Raw genomic sequence first — 20,667 nt, forward strand, 5'->3', positions numbered from 1 at the left:
GATGAAGTGGATTAAGCTGGAGCTGGTTTTAACATTAGACTTGCAAACTGCCTTCTTCTTTTTTAATCAAATGAAAACGTGAGCTCCGAATACTGGCAGTGAATGTATTTCAAGAGTTAATTCCACATGAGACATTTTTCTATCATACATCATTGCTCTCAATATAAGCTATGGGAAAGTTATTCAGTGACAAGCTGACAGAGCTTGGAAATTTCTCGTTGACTCGCTCTGCACTTACACTCAATAATCAAGGTCTTGTGGGTGAGAGGGCTACAGGAGATGAGGGAACAAAAGCCCTGGGCAAAGCTCGGATTTCTGAAAATGCAGAGGATCTCTGAGACTGAATTGCCTGTGCAGACAATAAATCACACTTTTAAATTCCTAAGGGGCATTAACAAGGTTTCAGTTGTTGCCTTGCTGGAACAAATGTAAGCAGCATTCTCTTCTGCCCTACTATTCTGAAAAAGCATACCAGGCCATCAAGGTAGACTATTTCCCACGTATTAATTCATCTTCTTTCTTTGTTCAAGAGACTTTCAGAATAACAGGAGGCAGAGGAAATAAATGTCTATGGAGAAAAGTGTATTTCAGGTGCTGCTTTGCGCCTTTAAAACTGTGCTAAGAAGGAAAACTGGGTAATTTTTGTATTCCTGCCCATGCAGACACTAAGAAGTTGGTACTAAGGTGAAGCAGACAGTGGTCCAGAAACAGCGACCCTCACATGCAATGCAGCGCCAAATAAATGATTGGGATTGTAAACTTCAAAAACAATGCTCACTTATTAGATGGTTAAGTGGGGAAGGTGGACCCTAAATCCTAAATCCTAAAACAGGACTGCCAGAAAGGTCAGCTTTGACAATAACAGTCATTTTAAGGAAGGGGTGGGGAACCGATAGTGCATTGGGGCTGATGCAGTACTGGTGCCTCTCCAACCAGCTACACAGCACCAGCTTCTTTTTCTGCCCCTGTGCAGATTTTAGTCTTGGGGTGTGTGGTGGGGGGAAGCCATATAGGAAGGTTTTTGTAAGCCTAACTGAAGTGTGGGGAAATTTTGGAGTTGGGGGGGTCACATCTGGGAAGGGAAGGGTTAATGTCCCCCATTAAACCCTCCACTAGGAACATTCTCCCACTGTAATTAGGTCCGAAAACAGCCTATCTACAAATAAAAGGCCACCCCTTTATCCCGTTCTTATCTTCCTGTGCCAAGCAAGCCTGTTCCTTTTCAAGGAGCCGATTCTGAAGGCTCAGACCCCTTTATGGCAACTCAAAAGGTATGAGTGGGGTGTGTGGGTGCTGGAGAATCCTTCACTGAATGACAATTCATGCTGCTTCTCAACCTGTCATTTGTACAGTACTTGCTATAAACCATTAAAACATCTAGATGGTCAATGACAAAGATATGGCAATGCATTGAAAAGTACTGTTGTGTTGGACAAGCAGTGTTATTCTGCGTTTTCTCTTCTCCAGAGTTCGAACTGTCTTCAAAATCCAGACAGTTCTAAAGCAGGTTGAGCATGCCCGTAAGTGGAGTCAAAGGAAGCCGCAAACAATCTATAAAGCTTCATAAGGGATTCAAGAGGGAGGATAAGAAGCATGCTAAAAGCCCAGAGAAACTGGTTTAGGAAGGAGCTGCAGCAAAACAGCATAAGACCTGGACAAGGAGTGTGAGGGGGAAATAAACTTCAGCTCCACAGCAATGTCATAATGCTCCACTGCATTATGTGACTGTGAAATGCTGCTGTGATGCTTGACAACAGCAACAGAGCATTAATAGATGCCTTTCTCGTCATTATAGAAAAGTAAAATGCATTAGCTGGATGCTACTTTAGTGGAATGACCAATATAATACGCTGTCAGACACAAAGAGCTGTCAGAATTGTAATCTGTAAATTTGATGAACTGTTATAAGGCTGGTCATTAAAAGGAAGGCTGCTCTCTGTACGTCTCCCAGCTGGTGTATAATCTCATTGTGTCAGAAGATCATTGCAAGGATTGAATTAATCTTCCAGCAATTAATAATCCCTTTGTTCTGGTAAATTCCTGTTAAGAGTGAGGCTTCATTAGATACTGGAATTGTTCAATGCCATTATTTAATGAAATCTGCAATCGTAAATGAAGAATCAAACTATTTTAACACATAGACTTCCTTCCTAGTGTGCCATTGCAGTCTGCAAAAAAGAAATAGAAAAATGTTCTCTGTTTTGAAAATGGGATCAGGTGCATCAGGGCATCCCTGGCTTTCAGTAGGTTGTTCCATAAGAGTCTTAAACCAGCATGTTAAGTCAAAGACTTGGGGCCAAAGGTCCATGACACAAATTTGCATATATAACATACAGTAAAGTAGTTCTATTAGTGAAAGGACTTATGGATGTGCTAAAGAGTCTCCCTTCCTCTCCTCTCCCTGAAGGCGCCATCTAGTGGGGCGGGGGACCATGCCTCCCAATTTTCAAGGAGGGGACCAGCACCCCCATAAAATTTCATGGCAGTTGTGCACACGACATGTCAAGATGCCACGCAGCGTGCACGAGTGATGTCAGCATGTACAGCGTGCATACAGCCCCGACCCCCTCAATTGTGGGTGCAAGCTGGCACACTTGTCTCCCTGTGTGCTCCCTAGAAGTGTTCTTTGCTTTTTCCAGAGAAAATTTGGGGAGGGTGCAGGGCTGCACAGAGAGAAGAAAGGGAGGGGAAGCTCTATTGCACAAATGGAATCCTTGTGCAAATGGAACTACTTCATTGAGCACTGCATTAAATGAATAGGTGCAAACTGATTACACAATCCTAGCCACATTACTCAGAAATAAGTCCTATTCAGTTCAATGGGGCCTACTCCCCGGCAAGACTTAGGCAGACTTTCAGGAAAGAAAAAACAAAACAAAACCAGGCTTGCTCTAACCTAGGGGATGTCAGCAAAATTTTCTGGGTCTACCCTATCCACTTCTCTCGTCACTCATTAATAGTATTCACACATTATATTCAGCATCCAAAGATCAGCAAATGGAAAGCAGGAAAATGCCTTGCATTTGCTTGTTTGAAGTCAAAGATGGTAATAAACAGCATTAGTGTGGAGAACAAAATACATTTACTTGAGGTCTGCTAATTTTTTTAAATATAACTGGCACCCACATAATTAAACTACAATTTAATTATTTTTAGGTAGGCTACTTTCCTGAAACAGAGGGAAGATGACCAGCAGTCAAATAAGACCAGAATGCATCAGGATATAAATAAGTCTTCCTCAAGGCTGAACAATTGCAATGCCTCTGATAACACAGAGCAAAGTCAATAAACTATCATATGACGGCTTTTCATGCTTGTCAAGAGAAACACATTTCCACAGAAAATAGCGTGAGAAGAAGTATGCATCAGTTGATTAGAGGAAATTTTTCTTAGACTCCATCTCAGCAGTTTGACAATATCTGCTTAACTAGAAATGCTCTCCTCCCCTTTGACAGTTATGTAATTTCACAGTTACCAAGTCAAATATCCAAAATGTGTCACACAAATTCCTCCATGGCTGCTTCACGGTGGCCATTAAATGGAAAAATTAAAAAGCATAATAAGGAATCTTAGCTGAGCTGCACTCCCATTTGCTTTGCCTCCTTTAGCTGTTCTGACAGTCAGGGTCATGCTTGGGTTTTCTGATGCTTATGCCAACTTTTCTGTTTTCTAGACATGTTTAGGTTGAGGTCAAGGTCCAGAGCACAGATGGGTAACCTGTGGTCCCCCAGATGTTGTTGTACTACAACTCCCATAATCCCTGACTCTTTGCCATGCTGGCTGGAGCTGATGGGAGCTGGATTGCAACCTTTGGAGAGCTACGGGTCCTCATCTCTCATGCAGAGGAAAACTAAAACTAATCTCCTGTGGGGTCAAGGAAAGAATTCAAAAAGAAAAGAAAACAAGAGAAGAACATGTTTCTAAGAAAAATATTGACCAGACATGCCTGCAGAGGTGGAACAAAAGCTTTGGAACTCGTTTATCTCAAAATAGCCCATGGGATAACCAGACATTCAGAAATAAGAAACTTCCAATTATATAAGGTTACACTGGCATAGCTCTTCACAGAACAAACACACACACACACACACGGAGAGAGAGAGAGAGAGAGAGAGAGTCTTTTAAGTCCATTGCCAAACCTTCAACCATTAAATCTCTGTATAGTCGTACCTTGGTTGACAAAAGCCTTGTGAATCAAACGTTTTGGTTCCCGAAAGCCGCAAACCTGGAAGTGAGTGTTCCGGTTTGTGAATGTTCTTTGGAACCCGAATGTCCAGCGTGGCTTCCACGGCTTCCTATGGGCTGCAGGAGCTTCCAATCGGGAGCCTCCACAGCCAATCAGAAGACGCGCCTTGGTTTCTGAACGTTTTGGAAGTCGAACACATTTCCAGAACAGATTTTGTTCGACTTCCGAGGTATGACTGTATTCAATTTAAAGTACAATAAAAATCAATTGTAGAATGAGTGGTGCCCAGGTGACTCAAGCAACTGAAGGCAAACACAGTAGGCACCCAAAGACTCATTTGTTTCTTGGTGTGGTGTGGTAAAGGGATATTACACAATCTCTAAGTTTCTTCATTCCATAGTTTACTAACTATGCTGTTGAATGTGTATCCAGACATTCTGTAATTCAGTCAATCTTTTCTTTTAAACAATAATGTTGCACTAAAGAAGTTTATAAGGGACGCGGGTGGCGCTGTGGGTAAAAACCACAGAGCCTAGGACTTGCCGATCAGAAGGTCGGCAGTTCAAATCCCCGCAACGGGGTGAACTCCCATTGCTCAGTCCCTGCTCCTGCCAACCTAGCAGTTTGAAAGCATGTCAAGGTGCAAGTAGATAAATAGGTACCGCTCTGGCGGGAAGGTAAACGGTTCACCAGAAGCGGCTTAGTCATGCTGGCCACATGACCCAGAAGCTGTACGCCGGCTCCCTCGGCCAATAAAGCGAGATGAGCGCTGCAACCCCAGAGTCGGTCACGACTGGACCTAATGGTCAGGGGTCCCTTTACCTTTACCTTTAAAGAAGTTTATATAAACATTTACGTCCATGATTTCCCTAATATATGAATATTATTTGAAGCCATGAAATATGCTTTAATTTTTGAATGCGAGACCATTAGGAGGCAAGGCAGATGCTCTGCCATTCAGCTACAGCCTCTCCCTAACTTTTTACTATTTACCCACCCCAATAGGTTAAATGAATTGCCTGGCATTAAATGCTACTGTCCCTTTTGCAATTCTTAAGCAGCATTCAACTAAGTAGATCCACTGACATGAATGGACCTAACTTAGTCATGTTTGTTAATTTCAATGGGTCTATACTGATTGAAACTTAGTTGAACCTGACACTCTCAACATAACCCACCCCAAAAATGAAAATTTGCATGCAAGAATCCATTCCTTGGACAGCCTTCTCTGCCATCATTCCCCACTGTCTGTTATGTTCTACTAGTTTATTAAAATTATGCATGTAAATAAAACACACTATACATTTTCTAAGGGTTACAGAACTGGAACACACTATTATTTTCTTGGTAAATCCCACTTGCAGTTCTCACACTACATTGCCTAGTCCTCTGCCTTGATGGATGGAGATTTCTAATAAAGCTTTCAGGTTACTATATTTCTTTTCCTTTTATTGTGGAAGACAGTGGTGCTTACATTTTATTGGCAGAGTTCTTTCATTTCACTTTAATCTCATAAATGCTCAAAGTGGACTTCCTCATCTCCATGAATTCCTGCAGCACTTCTAGAAAAACTCACCCGGCCAATATAGCAACTAAAAGCCATTTGGTTAATTTAGTATCTCGTAAGTTCCAAATTAGTAGATTTGAGAAGCAAGGCTTGGGAAGAATTTATAGGTTTAACTAAAACTCTGTTTAATTCAACTGTTAGACCATGGAGAAGATATTCATCTATAGTAACTCCATCCTCTGTTCACAAAAGGGGAGGCTGAATTGAACAATTTTATTTTTTCATCTTTCTAAATCTAGATTTGGTTCTCCACATTTTTTGCAGCAATTTATTTTTTTATTTTAAAATATACATCAAATTCATCAGCATGTAATTTTCTCCTAAAATATATAGGTTTTGATGTATACTTTGTGGCAGTTGTGACAACCTGGTGGAAATAGAACAATTTTTCCAAAATCAACAGCTACATAGAACTTGTTTTTATATAGAAAAGTATTTAGGTATTAGATAAGGTTTTATAGAAAAAATATTAAATATATTTTGGAAAAGTTTAAAAATGGTAATAATAGAGTTAATTCAGATAATTAGGGAAGAACTGTACACAGAGCAATATGTCAAGTTAAACATATCTGTATTGGGAAAGAGGAACGAGTGGGATCTCCACTTGTAAATATCTGCATCACAAATGCCTGAACTGAACTCTGCTGTTAATAAGGCGCTGTATTTAACATACCAGCATATTGTTCCTGGGGAACTCAGAGAGGAAAGTGGTATATAAATTGTTCAAGTAATAATGTAACAATGATATAATTATTAGTGTAAAATAAATAATTTACACAGTTATTAATTATGTCTGTTGTCCCTTCTGGTTTGCAACAAACATGTGTGAATGACTTACTTTATTTTAAACTCTATTATGTAAATCCATAATTCAACAGGCTGGACGTAGAAAGAAAGAAAGAAAAAAGATTTCACAAATATATTTTACAGTGCCAATGTTTTTCTTTTTTAAAAAATGAATTAGCCTGCTTAAAACATCTGTGTTGATATATGGTAATTCAGACCTGTCAACATTTCTCTCTCCTCACAGACATTCCTAATTTAGCTCTGGATGGTTTTAGCTCAGGATGGTTTTAATTCAAACTGATGCTAGAAACAGTATTTAGTTCTAACGCACTTCCCCACTGCGTTAAACTTTAATCAATTAATTATGCTGTTTTAATTCAGAACCCATTCAGTGCCTCAGTAAATATCACTAATAAATGAATTTTAAAGCAGTGCTGTATGGCTGTCATCAAGAACCCTGCCAGGTTCTATATAATATGTTCCACTTTGTTTCTCCAATGTGTTAGTTCCTCTTCATATTATTGAGGTACATCTCCACCTTCATTATTCTTACTTGTTTCTAATTGTTGAGAAATAGCATGGCACAGTGGGAGTATCTCAGGCCATTTCCAGACTACCCATATTTTAAATTATAGATATGCTCTCTTGGCCATGTGGAACAGACACTGGGAAGTCTGAACACCTTCCAGGTTAGCTTCTCCAGGCCAGCTGCAAAGTTAGCCTGTAGCTACCCAGGAGAAAAACATCTCCTGGAAGCTCCTTAGAGTATATCCAGATGGCAACTTTGAAGGGGAATGTGAACTTACACAGTCTGAAGTATCATTATACTATTGCAAGTGAAGCATACCTGCATTTTGTAGGTACTTCCAGGAAGTACACAGCCAGATGACACATGCAAAGGCCCCTAAACAATATGCTACCATACAGGAACAACTCACGCCAACAGAAATTTTCGGCTACAAAACTTAAAAGCCAAGGGTTCTGTTGTTCTCACCCACGCAGAAGACCCAGAAGTGGAATGGAATGGCTTTTCCCTTTCCTGTCTTCACCTGCTAGCTTATCTCTGGCTACACATGGAGCCCTAACCGACACCCAAAAACCGAATAAGCTCTATAGTTTGTGTGCTTCATCCCCAGTGGCCCAGCATCAGTGTAACAAGAATCCTGTTAAGCATAATGAATACATTTGACATTTCACATATGAAACTACTGTAGCATTCATTTGCCAGATGACAGCGAGTACAATTAACAACCTTTTGGTTTATCATATGCTTAGAACTTCATCTATTTTTTGTGAATCAAATGTACTGCTTCCTTATTTCTTACTCCTGCATTTGAAGGACCAAAATATTAGATAAAGTTCAAGGAAGCAAAAGTATGCTCTAGTAACTGTGTTTTTCCTATCAAGATGAAAAGTCAGCTGGAAGGACTGAACTGGACTAGACAGAAATGGGAATTTGTCAGCTTGCTGCAACCAGTACTACTAGCAGTTACCAGTGACTGCTGGTAATCGAAAACAGCTAACATGCCTAGCTATAGTGTACGGGCTGAATATTTCTTGGCCATACTGGCATGTGTATGTCTCTATACAATCTATACAGATTGAGGCCAAGGTACTTGAAGGACTCTCTCCCCTTCAAGGAATCTGTCATTTAAGATCAGCTGTTGTGCCCCACTCATGTGTGCCTTTGCTTTGTAAAGTACAGTTGGTGGCAATGCATGAGAAGTCTTTCTTTGTGGTGGCACCTGGTATGTCAGGTGTCTCTAATCGCTTTGGACCAGTGAGAATATTTCAAGTTTTGGCAGAAGGTTGTGAGGGAGGGAGTCCCAAAATGGCTGCCATGCAGTGTGTGGCCTAAGCTAAGGCTGCTATGGGGGCATGGTATAACCCAAAATTGCTGCCAGGGAGAACATGGCATAACACAAAATTAGAGAGACAACCAAACCTGACAACCATCTGTTTACCATAGGATGTCAGCTATGTCCTGATAGTGGAAATCACATAATATTGCTTACACAGAGGGAGAGAGATGGCGTTGCTATCTAATAACAACAGGGAGCATTCCTCAGTTGTGTTGGCATCCATCTGTCTTGAGAGACAATGGAGTGTGCCTCCAGGGGAGAAGTCAAACCGCTGCATTAGCAGCAACCAAGTGACCTCCCTGGGGCACAAGTCTGGGCAGTGTGTACGGAGTATGGTCCTGGGCTTCCCATATGGCTTCACTGATGTGGTTCCACTTTGGCTGGAATGTCCACTTTCCTATCCCCCTGAGCCCCTTCTGCACACTCCATATTTTAATTGATTGTTTGATGGATGGATGGATGGATGGATTGAATGAATGAATTTATATACCGCCCTATACCTGAAGGTCTCAGGGCGCTTCATAGCAGCTCCATAACATGACCCCTCTAAAACAGGGGGAGGAAAGGAAATTGAAGTCCCACTGTGCACAGCATTGCATACAACCAGTGCTATTTTTCTAGAAAAAGAGGTGCAAGAGCTCACCATGAACACCTCCCTTGTTGTCTTATACAGTGGACGCTCGGGTTGCGAATGTGATCCGCGTGGGATGCACGTCCGCAACCCACAGTGTTCGCAACCTGCACCTGCACATCTGTGGGTTGCGATTCAGTGCTTCTGCGCATGTGCAAAGCGTGATTCAGTGTTTCTGTGCATGCGCGACTGCCAAAAGCCAGAAGTAACCCGTTCTGGTACTTCCGGGTGTCGGCAGTCTGCAACCCGAAAAGACGTAACCTGAAGCGGCTGTAACACGAGGTATGACTGTAATGGCAATGGCGCTCACCTGAGAGTTCTGCAAGTTGCAGCTGAAAAAAAGCCCTGAATACAACCCAATCCTATTCAAACAAGGTGTTGATTCTGTTACTGCTTAATGTACTGGTTGTGAATGCTGCAATTTGTGTTCCTGTGTTCCTGTGTTCCACTGCTGTTCTTAGTTTGATAATTTATGTTTTATTGGGTGGAATTAGGGTTGTTTTTACACTTCCATTTATGTCTTTAAGCCACTTTGAGCAACTCCTTTCTGGAAGGGGAAAACAGAGTATAATTCTTTTAAATAAATCACACACACATACACACACAGTTTTGTGACTGAGTAGGAATTTGAACCAAAGCTTCCCAATTCTGTTTTGGCACTAATGATTACATTATGCTGGATTTTTAAAAATATTTGTGTTGCTTGTTTTCCCCCCCAAAAGGATATAACCATGTGCTATAAAAGAGAAATATATTTATTTCTTCTTAATAAAATAGAAGTTTGTAGTATAGAAAAGGAATCTTGATAGGTAACATAAACCCAGATATACTGTTGTTGATGAATCAATTGTCTTGGCATTTATCAGCATTACAATAATGCTTTTCTTATGAATACTAAACCAACGTTAGACTTATTAAATCTTTTTGATGCATAGTTCCAAAGAATGTTTACAAGACACAAAGGAATTATTGGGTATATCTGTTTATGTTAACTTTGTTTGTCTTCAGTGAGAAAAAAATACCTTAGAAAATGAGATTCAGCGGCCATACACATTAGTATAGACTCATTTGCTCCAATATGACTACAACTCTGTAAATGGCCATTAAACGATCCCCTGAGTTTGAGTGATGCAAATGTCTCGCGTAACCACAGATCTGCTCCTTATCGGGTGACTGCTCTCCTTGTAATGAAGTTGTCAAAGCAATACATTTTTAATAACTCTGATTCATAGGCCAATAAAGTTCCAGAGCTTTTGCTCATGGTATTTTAAAACCCTACTCCTTTATTTTAATTTTTCCAACCATAACATAAAAATCGCATCTGAGAACAGAGAAATGCAGACCTTGAAAAGGATCGGGTACCAAAAAAAGGCTGAAAAAATAGGTATGGGGGAATTACCACATGCAGTTTCTCCTTTCATTGAGACACTAGGAAGAAGAAAAAGATATATATGACATTGCATTCCACATTGAGTGTACATGAATATATTTTCTTCTACCTAGTCCACACACAATCTGGACCTGTTGCACATTTTATGCCCCTGAATAGCATGTTAAAAAAAAAGTTTTGTTCCAAAAATAAAATTTCAGTGCAGATTGATTCCCAGTGGGTCTATTTGAAAATAGATGGAGGAGTATATCCAGACTGCCCAGTGGAATTGTGGGTGGGTGTATACCACGGTCGCAGTTACCACTTCCTTCCTCATTCATCTGGGGGATGTGCAGGGAGGAAGTGGTGTGGAGAACTTAATCAAAGGGAGGGTTTTCATATGAGTATCAAGTAACCACAGCCATCATTGGTAGATGCCAGGATCTAAAACCAATCTAGATTAAAAGCAGCATGTTGAAGATCCGCAGGCACAATTCCATACTAAGGAAAACGATTTCTTTGCACTGCAAATGGAAAGGCGCACATAGCCTTGGGCACCCTATATTATACCACAAGAGGAAAAGATTGTCTGAGTTTCTGATACACGATGAGCACAGCATATACAACAATGGCGCAATCTGCACTGAAGAGAGAACAATGAAAATGGGGGAAGCATTCTCATCTTAGAACAAGCTGAATCATTCAGGCAGATTTGCGCTATCAACTTATTATTGTATTCCTTATTTGGTAGCCCCAGCACTGTTCTAATAGGAACTCTGAAATTCTCCCGTTGTGGCTCTGAACTGTTACAGCCTAAAGCATCTGCGTCATCCAGGTGGGGTGGGGTGGGGAAGAAGCTGGTGCAGATATTAGCAACCTCCTATGAATGGTGAACATGAGTGTAGCCTAAGGAACATGTGTTCTCAGTACCCTGTGAAAGGAATCCTGAGCAAGCTTGGTATGACACACATACTGTGATTACTAGATATGATAAATGACCATGCCTAAAAGCAAGATCTGGTGGAAGATGTATGTGTTGTCAGTCACTTTGGAAAGCTTACCATAACATTATGAAATTTGATGTAATATATGGAAGTCGTAAGTTGCCCAGAAAGTCCACTGTGTTCACAGTTAACTTTAAAAAAATGAAACTTAGGGGGGGGGGATAGATAAATTAAAAGTTACATTTCAAGGGAGAATGAGGAGGGTCAAATGTTTCCAGGATGCTTGGATAATTTTCAAAACCATTATCCTATACAGAATGCATACCACACATTTGGTAAGTTACAAAAAAATAAAACCTGAAGGCTGAAATTCTATACATGCTTATCTGGGAAAGTCCTGTTCAATGGGTCTTTTTAAAATTATTATTATTATTATTATTATTATTATTATTATTATTTATTATCCTTCATTTGATATGCTGCCTGTTAGCCACTTGGGGCATATTTTTTTAGGGATGTAACATACAAATAAACAGATGGTGCTGAAATAAACAGATGATGATGACTGAAACTTGTACATCACAAAAGTTAAGTATATGTGTTTCTAAACATACTTCAGCTGGACATAACATCTGCTGATATCAGTGTAAGGTTTACTTTGATGTAAATGTGTTTAGAGGTGGGGGGGGGGGAATGAGATGTTAAATGTATGGCCCCTAACAAAAACCACCAGAAAGGCAATGTATTGATGTTCAGTTTTTAAAGAGAGTTGGGAGAAGGAAGTGCATGGCTGCCATTTTGACAGCAACAACAGATTTGGTACCATATCTATTCAGTGCCTTTACTTGCTGGCAATGCATTTCCTTGACCAAAATTTTATGCTGCAATTTTCTTATTATTTACCAACAACATTTGGCAGCATGAGAGCGGTGTTGTACAGAGGAGCTGAAAAACTGGAAAGGCAGAGAGATGACAACAAAACCATCACAAAGAGCAATTCTGTGAATGCCCAGCCTGATAAAATCAACCACACATCAGAATAAGAGAGCTAAAGAACTGCAGAGATATTTTCTTTGTATAACTGTAGTGTGCTGGAAGGAGATAAGCCCACATGGAGGACCTTTTGGTATCTTGAGAATGTTCTCTGTGAACATTTTTCTATTGTGTCCACAGGGAAAAGGTTTTTTTTAAAAAATGAAGATAGGTACTGGACAAGAGACCAGTCGCTCAAGTTCTCTCTGGAGGCTAGCAGCTTGAAAGAGGCATGAACAATGTTTTACCGCTTGCCTCTGCTCCCCAGATAAAGCAATGTGAAAATATCAGGGCTGCAATCGGCCAGGCATCTATCTGTTACACAGTGTGAAGAAGCTCAAGCGGACAATGCAACAGGAGTGAAGAATAGCAGGTTCTGCACTTGGGAACATGCTGGGAGGAAATCTGCTATGTCTTTCCAAAAGACCTGAGACGAGGCCAAGGAAAGGCTCTTTTCCCCACTGTGGCTTTTCAAAGGAAGCATCTCATTCTTCCTAGAAACATATTACTGAACTCAGAAGGATGTCTGAAGAACCCTCTCTCTCTCTCTCACGCAGCAAATGGTACTTATGGTGAAACCATTCAGAGGAATCAAAAAGGGAAGTGGAGGAGAATGATTGAATCCTGGATCTGTTTGTCGTGTTCTTTATGAGAGGCAAAATCTACCCCTAAACATGCCATCATTTTCCTCTTCCTAGGTCCCTGTACTCCTCTCTCCCAGTCTCTGTGAACTTGTGAGGACTAGTGCCCTGGCTCTGCCTACTGACAAGTTTGGATTTGGAGTGAGATGTCATTAGCATGCTTGTTGATATTCATGACATCTCACTTTCAAGCTTGCACAACTCTCTCACTCCTTTTCATCCAACACATGTGTGGCTATAGAAGTGCTAAGCAGATGCGTTGGATCAATAATGCATTTATTTGTTCAGTTTTTAAACCACACTTCAACTTTTAAGATTCCAGGGTAGTTTACAAAATACAGTTAATACTATACATCCATTTATTTTTTAAAAAAGTTTGAACCTTGATCATTACTGTAAAGCAGTGTCTAAACCACTACAGCAGAAGGCAACATAGATATATCTAACCTAAAATACTTCCAAAGGGTAGAGTGAAGAGATATGTCTTAAGGTACCATTGAACACTCAGTAGTGAGGGTGACAACCAAACTTTCAAGAGGAGAGAATCCCACAGGTGTCAAGAAGACCCTAACTGGCATAAGGGGGGAATGTAACTCAGGCTAGAATTGGCCATCTCCCTCATCTCTGGTCCATCTAATCCACCATCCTGTTCTCACAGTGGCCAGTCAGATGCTTATGAAAATATGCAAAGAGTATGGAAAGACAGCACTGAGTGTCATCCACATATTGGGGACACCATGTTCCAAATTCCCTAGCTGACATCTCTCAGCAGCTTTATATAGATGCTAAAATGCAATAAACTGGAGAAGGAGTGATTAACCCAGACAACAGTAGATAATTCAATGGACCTGGAAAGTAGTATTCTGGGTGGGCTTCAGCCCCCCATAAAGATCAAATTTGCAGCATGAGCGTCATGTTAGAACTGGTCTTAATGTTGGAAGTCAAGCAACACCTTTGGTACAAAGTAGTTTTCAACAGTTTTTAAACACCAGCTGCAGTCCCCCCTGGGCAGAAGTAGGGTTGCCACAATTATCCACACCCTGGCAATGTCCAGATGATTATTGAAATGCATTGCACATAGGATGGCCATTCACGACTTATGTACAATCCAGTCAAACCACCAACTGGGTGAGAATATGGTGCCAGCACTTTCGCTTAAGCAGTAATTGGAATATATGTCATTATTATTATTATTATTATTATTATTATTATTATTATTATTATTATTTTCTAGACACAATTCAATGTGCTAGCTTTGAATGCCAAGCCCTTTATTCATTCATTCATTCATTCCCTCATTTCATAGCTCACCCTCCTTCTCAAAGAAGCCTAGGGCAGCAAAACACAAGTGATAAAACAATAAGAAACAACTTAAAAATAATTACAATACAGATGCAGAATTGGTAAGAACTTGAGTTAAAAGGCTTGTTGTGTGAGAAAGGTCTTCAGTAAGCACCAGAAATACAACGGAGGATTCCAAAGGCTGGTGCCACAACACTAAAGGAACGATTCCTACATTGTGCAGAATGGACATCTTCAACTCCTCAACTGCAGAGTGCAGTGATGGACTGAGTACATGTGGACCTTGTTCTTTCAGATATCCTGATCCCAAGCTGTACAGTCATACCTCCACTTACGTATTCCTCCGGTGACGTAAACCTTGGGATACGTAAGCAGCAAACCCAGAAGTATATTTCCGGGTTTTTGCCGCTCATGCATGCGCAGAAGTGGTCCCTTCGGGTGCAGAAACTTTGGGATTCCACTGGAGCTCCAGAACGGATCCCGTCTGCAACTGGAGGTACCACTGGATAGGGGTTTATATGGCAAAAATAGCACATTGAACTAAGCCTGTTAGCTAATTGGCATGCAGTGCAATTATTTCAATGGTGGGTTGATGTGCTGGTGATATCCTGACCCAACAAGCAGTCAAGCCATCATATTTTGCACCAGTTGCAAGTTCCAGACTAACCTCAAGGGCATCCCAACATAGAACACATTGCAATAATCCAGCCTCGATGCTATACCAATCCAGAAACAGCTGTAGCTGTCTTACCATCTGAAGCTGGTGGAAGGCATTCCTAATATATGGCTTGGGGATAGGTATGTGAAGGATCACTTGCCCTCATGCAAACCTGCCCACCTCTTATGATAATCTTCTCAGGATCTTCTGAGGATCCTCTCACCTTTGGTGGTTAGGCAGATGCTGACTGAATATAGACCTTTCAATGTTGTGGAACCCAGGGATCTAATTCTCTGCCCAGGAACATCCAGCTGGTGCTCACCATGTTGGCTGCCAGCTAAAATTAAATCCCATTCTCTTTTAATGCATGATATTTTATATACTGCCTTGTGCTTTGATTGCTCTTACTGTTGTTATTGTCATTGTAGTCTTCTGCATTTATGGCTCTTGTTTTGCTGCTCTGCTGTTTTTGCTTTTATTTCACTGTAATTTAGTTTTTAACTATGATTCGGTTTTACCCTTTTTTTTATTTGCTGCTGCTGCTGCTGTTTTGTTTTGTTGTTAGCCGTGGAAGCCTCTAGGTTGAAAGGCAGAGGTCAAAATAAACCAGACTAAAAAGTATATCACACCTAGCAGGCATTTATGGATATACTAGAAAGGAACCAAAATTTCCAGGTGGAGAAGGCCTCTTCATTGCTGAGGTAGCATAGGGCGGCTTCCCATATTCCCATGTAACAGACTCTGCCCAAAGTTTTACAATTTATTCTGATACTAGAGGCTTTAGCACAGTGACAATGTTAAACTTTGTTATACTGCATGAAATTAATTATCCAATACCAAATTGTTTCCTTTATAGAAACTGGCTTTTTCACTAAGATAAAAGAATAGCAGAGATAAAGGAAATAAGGAGAAGGGTTAGGCACTTCAAGCAATTTATTTGTAACCATAGCCCAAGGCCTTCCTTCTCTCCCGCCCCCAATTCTTTTCAAGTTGCAATAAAAATTGCATAAAATATTTAAAATGGGATCAGACAATTTTACTTACTGTTTCCTGGATGCCAGCGCACTGCATTTAAATATGCATTACAGTAATGGAAGAGAAATTCATGCTTGGATCGGAGAGCAATACCTCGAAGCAAGGGCATCAGATCATGTCCATCAATAATTCTGAATGAGAAAGCATTTCAAAATCAGGGAGCAGAACCCATAGGCTGCCTGCCTGAAAAGGAGTTCTAACTATGCAATTCCATTTCTTAACAAAAACTTTTCACAGATACCATTACACCAAGAGTGTTATGACCAGTTATCACATGACATGAAAGCAAACCTGAGTTTCATGCACCAAGTTAGGTCACCTCCAGTCTATCAGGATTATGTGATTCAGATGCAAACAAGAACTCTCAGTTTCCACATTTCAAGTGGATTAAACAAGTCCACTTTTTAAAAATAAGCAAATTTAACTCCAGACATTTTCCAGTTTGTAAAATGAAAGGGAAGTGTAGTCAAAAGTGTGGGGTCGATGAATGACTAATGGGAAGATGTCAGCAGTTCTCCCCCCCCCCCAAAATTTTTTTATTGGTTTTCCAAATTTATAACAAACAAATAAAACGAAAACATCAAATACAAACTAACAAACAAACAAACATTTATCTTAACTATAATAATTCCACTTTTGTTAACATTGTTAAGTGACTTCCTCGAATCCTCCCAGCTGAGTTTCCATATCAATCATTATAGTTTTCCAAAACTATTTTCACATAAAATTTACTTAGTCAATCAACATCTTTCTTTCTTTTCATATTGACTTCTATCCTTAATATTATACAATTTCACGTATTTAAATCCTAGGCCAATCTATAACTCACAAGTATTTCTATTTAAAGATGTCAGCAGTTCTGGAGCGAAGTTCCCCCCAAAATTCCCCTATTATCAATGCAAATGTCCCTGCTCATTTCCTTATCTATTGCTCTTTTTTATAATGAGATACGTAAGATTTTTATTGAACCGTTTTTATGGAAATTCCCATATGCATTTTGTGGGGTTTTGTTGTTGTTGTTCCTTTCACATCAGAACATATTCATTTCTTCCAGGCTAGCTAAATTTTGTGCTGCTCCATGTAACCCCCCCCCCCCAAGGACTAATTTCAGCAAACTTGTAATTTTGTTTTATATTCCTGGCATTCTATAGTATAATGCGGTTATTAGCCATTTTATTGTTGTGGCTCTCTATTTTGTTTTGCTTGGTATTGTTTATGCATTTATACAAACTTTCTTTGTATAAAGACTGATAATAAAGAGATTGATTGATAGGAAGATGTGAAAACATCCCACAAGCAAATCAAGATGAATGCATAACCACCTCTCCAACAAATGAGAATGAATGCTCAATAAAGTCCAAATATAATCTAACCTCTCTGTAAGAAAATCAGGATGGCTGCTCAATAAATAGGTAGCTGGGAGGTATCTTATAATTTGTAGGGACTGTTAGCCAAGCCTGACTCTTTTTGATCAGTATAATTCATGTGTTTCCAGAGATGCATCTGTCCCATTCATAGGATACATTTGAGGTGTACATTTTAAAATATTGGCTATGTCTTCCCTTCATATTCCTGATTATAGGGCTCATTTTGTCTTTTAAAAAAACAACCCATACACATGCATAAGCCCCATGCAATTCATAGCATAACAAATTGCTTCATGCATTCAATAAGAGAGCACAGCATTCAATTTGTTGGCAGAGAAGGTAGGAGTTGAAGTTATAAGCTAACCAAACATGTTTCCATTCATTAAATTCTCAAATATCTCATATTTACTCACAGGGCGGAAATGAAGCTACAGTTTTGGCATGGTGCGAATCACAACATTTACAACTGTTTACAGAGAATTAACTCAATCTGGAGCATGTTTTGATTGAAGCGTATTGTATATTAAAAGTCTGAAGATGCTCTGAAGCATATTGGATGCAAATCGTGCTCTCAGGGCTTGCACCCCAGGACCAGTGTAATAGATTTCATATATATATGTGGTGTTGGCTTCAGGTTTGGGTGACCTTGGCCAAATTCCGCCAGTGGGCCAAGATCCATCCCACTGTCACTGACGGATGCCCATTTGATAGCACAGTTACCCAGAGAAGAGCAAGAGGAGCCTTCTCCATCTCCTTACTTTTGCAATGACCGCTCCCCACATTAAATGGAGGGCTCGCTTTGCGCAGTCGCGCGCAGCCCCTGGACCCTATATGGCACCATTAGCACAGGCTTGGCTTCGCCTCCCCCCAGGTGGGATACCTGGAGGTCTCCATCTACCTTAGTCAGTTGCCCAATCCCACCTGGGGAAGCGCTGCCAAGGTGATCAGGCCAAGAGGGACCACCTGCCCACACAATAGAGGGAGGATCTTACTTGGGAATCGTCGGTTGGCTCCAGAGCTTCTTCCACCCTACCCACCCTCAGTTAAGACTTCTTTTGCAGATTAACCTTTTCTCCACAGGTACGCGGGCGCTGCTACATCAAGGTCGCTGTTGAAGGGCCGGAAAGGAATTCTCCTGCATTGGCAGGTTTGCCTTTCCCATAGCAGAAGGTCACAACTTTGGTGGTATCAGGCCTTGGGCGGAATCTTTTAGTCTATCTTCCCTGAATGGGGGGGGGGGGCGTGCAGCAGTGACCCGCACCCCCCTCCTCTTTGCGGCGGCGATACCAGGGTTCCCCGTTAAAGGGGTTGTTTGAGGGGAGGCTATACGCCTAGAGGTCATTACTGCTCTCCCCTGCGGTGGCAGCGTAACGGGCGCGGGCTCTCTCTGCTTGAACATATGTTTTCCAGAGCCAGGCCATCCTCCCCACACACTGGATAACCCTGATGTTCCCCAGATCCCTGGCAGGGGACTGGGAGGGATAAAACACCCAATGCCTGAGCCAAGGTCTACCCACATCTGAAACATAATAAAGTTGTGGCCAATTTTAATCCCATAGCACGTTGTCTTGAGTCGTTATTCCACACAGGGGCTGCCCAGGGTTTGGGGGACTCCGCTTGTCCACGCAAATGAAGGTTCTGAGAGTCAGCAGTGGGCATCCTGCAGGGGTGTGGGCCTTTTCAGGTGTCCAAGAATGCCTACTCCCAATGCCAGCCCCGCCCAAATGTCTCAAATTAAATCACTGCATTCTTAACAAATGCATGGAACAAAGAGTAGGGAAAGCACTTTCTTCTAGTGCTGCAACTGCCTCTTTTTAAAAAACTAGAGTGATGACTACAGTGTTGCCGCATAAAGAAGAAAGACATTCCAAAGGGTTGTATTTCCATGAAATCTGTACACATTGAGACGACTGGACAAATGGAAGCATGACAGAATTACTATTTATATTGGATGTCCCAAGGCAATGATGGATCTAATCTTTCACATCCTGTACCCTTCCAGCCCTGTCTTTTCCCACAGGCATTTGATAAATCATCAGTTGTACCAGAGTGTCTCTTGACTGCAGTTCTGCTGAAATGCCGCTGTCTGGTCTGTCAGCTGGTGCTATGTATATGTGTGTGTTGCATAAAAGTAAAAGTGACCTTGCCTTTTTTGCCCTCAGTATAGTTTGATACCCTAGCAAAATGGGATGGACTAGGTCACTTGAAAGCTAATTGGCTGCTGAAGTGGGCATCTTATACTGTAATTGATTGCATGGCAAGCAGCCTTTGGAGCAGTCACATTTGAGAGGGGGATGAAGAAGGACTGCCAATGCTTGGATAATTTGTCTGGAGTCATTAAAACTGTGTTATGAATAAATCAACACTGAAAGAAGTAAACCATCACAAAGGATTGTATTCTGTAATGATCAGGTGCTTAAGCATCAGCAAGAATTCTCTATGTGGTTTAGGTAAAGGTAAAGGTAAAGGGACCCCTGACCATTAGGTCCAGTCGTGGCCAACTCTGGGGTTGCGGTGCTCATCTCACTTTATTGGCCAAGGGAGCCGGCGTACAGCTTCCGGGTCATGTGGCCAGCATGACTAAGCCGCTTCTGGCGAACCAGAGCAGTGCACGGAAACACCGTTTATCTTCCCACCGGAGCGGTGCCTATTTATCTACTTGCACTTTGACGTGCTTTCGAACTGCTAGGTTGGCAGGTTTAGCACAGTCTATATTATCAAATAATAGAACTGTAGAATCAGAAGGGACCCAATGGTCATCTAGTCCAACCCATTGCAATGCTGGATTGGAATCAATATTTCAGTCTGTTAAATGGGAAGAAGAGCCTATTATCTCGAAAAGCAATGGGAGAAAACGCTCAGAATGCTTGGTTGAACATGTCACCAACAATAGGTGAGAATGCAAGTCAGTGAGTGGCAAAAGGGAAATAAGCAAGTGTAAAGAATGGCCCTAACCAATTTAACATAAATCCTGAAAATTTCACATAGTGGTGCATCAACCCACTTCTTCACTGTGAGCTAGTGACTTCAAGAATACTGTGTTCAAGTCCATAATGGGTTTTGCAATATCCCCTGTGTGTGTGTTTTATGCTTCATTTAGTGATTATATTTATTATCTCACTTTTTAGCCAAGATTTCAGACAAAACAGCTTGCAATTATAATCCACAAATGGGAGCACTATATGTTAAAAGAATATGAAGGTTTGTGTGGCAGCCTATTCTAGTTTCTGGCAATATGGTCCAGATTCCAGGCTGTGCCCTCTAGACAGAGGAAGCAAAAGAGCTGC

General features: G+C 41.0%; 1 protein-coding gene across 8 annotated transcripts in view; it reads right to left on the bottom strand.

Moving 5' to 3' along the window:
• The window catches only part of STS (steroid sulfatase), a 102,321-nt gene that overhangs the window by 7,944 nt on the left and 73,710 nt on the right, over positions 1–20,667 (bottom strand). For 7 of the 8 annotated variants that reach the window (XM_077927535.1, XM_077927528.1, XM_077927529.1 and 4 more), the window contains one exon: positions 16,023–16,144. In XM_077927535.1, coding sequence (XP_077783661.1) covers positions 16,023–16,144 — 122 coding nt within the window. Of the gene's footprint in view, positions 1–9,812; positions 10,461–16,022; positions 16,145–20,667 lie in introns of those variants that run through there. The other variant, XM_077927536.1, reaches the window with a different exon arrangement.

Source organism: Podarcis muralis, chromosome 4, assembly GCF_964188315.1.
Source record: "Podarcis muralis chromosome 4, rPodMur119.hap1.1, whole genome shotgun sequence".
Lineage (NCBI taxonomy): Eukaryota > Metazoa > Chordata > Lepidosauria > Squamata > Lacertidae > Podarcis > Podarcis muralis.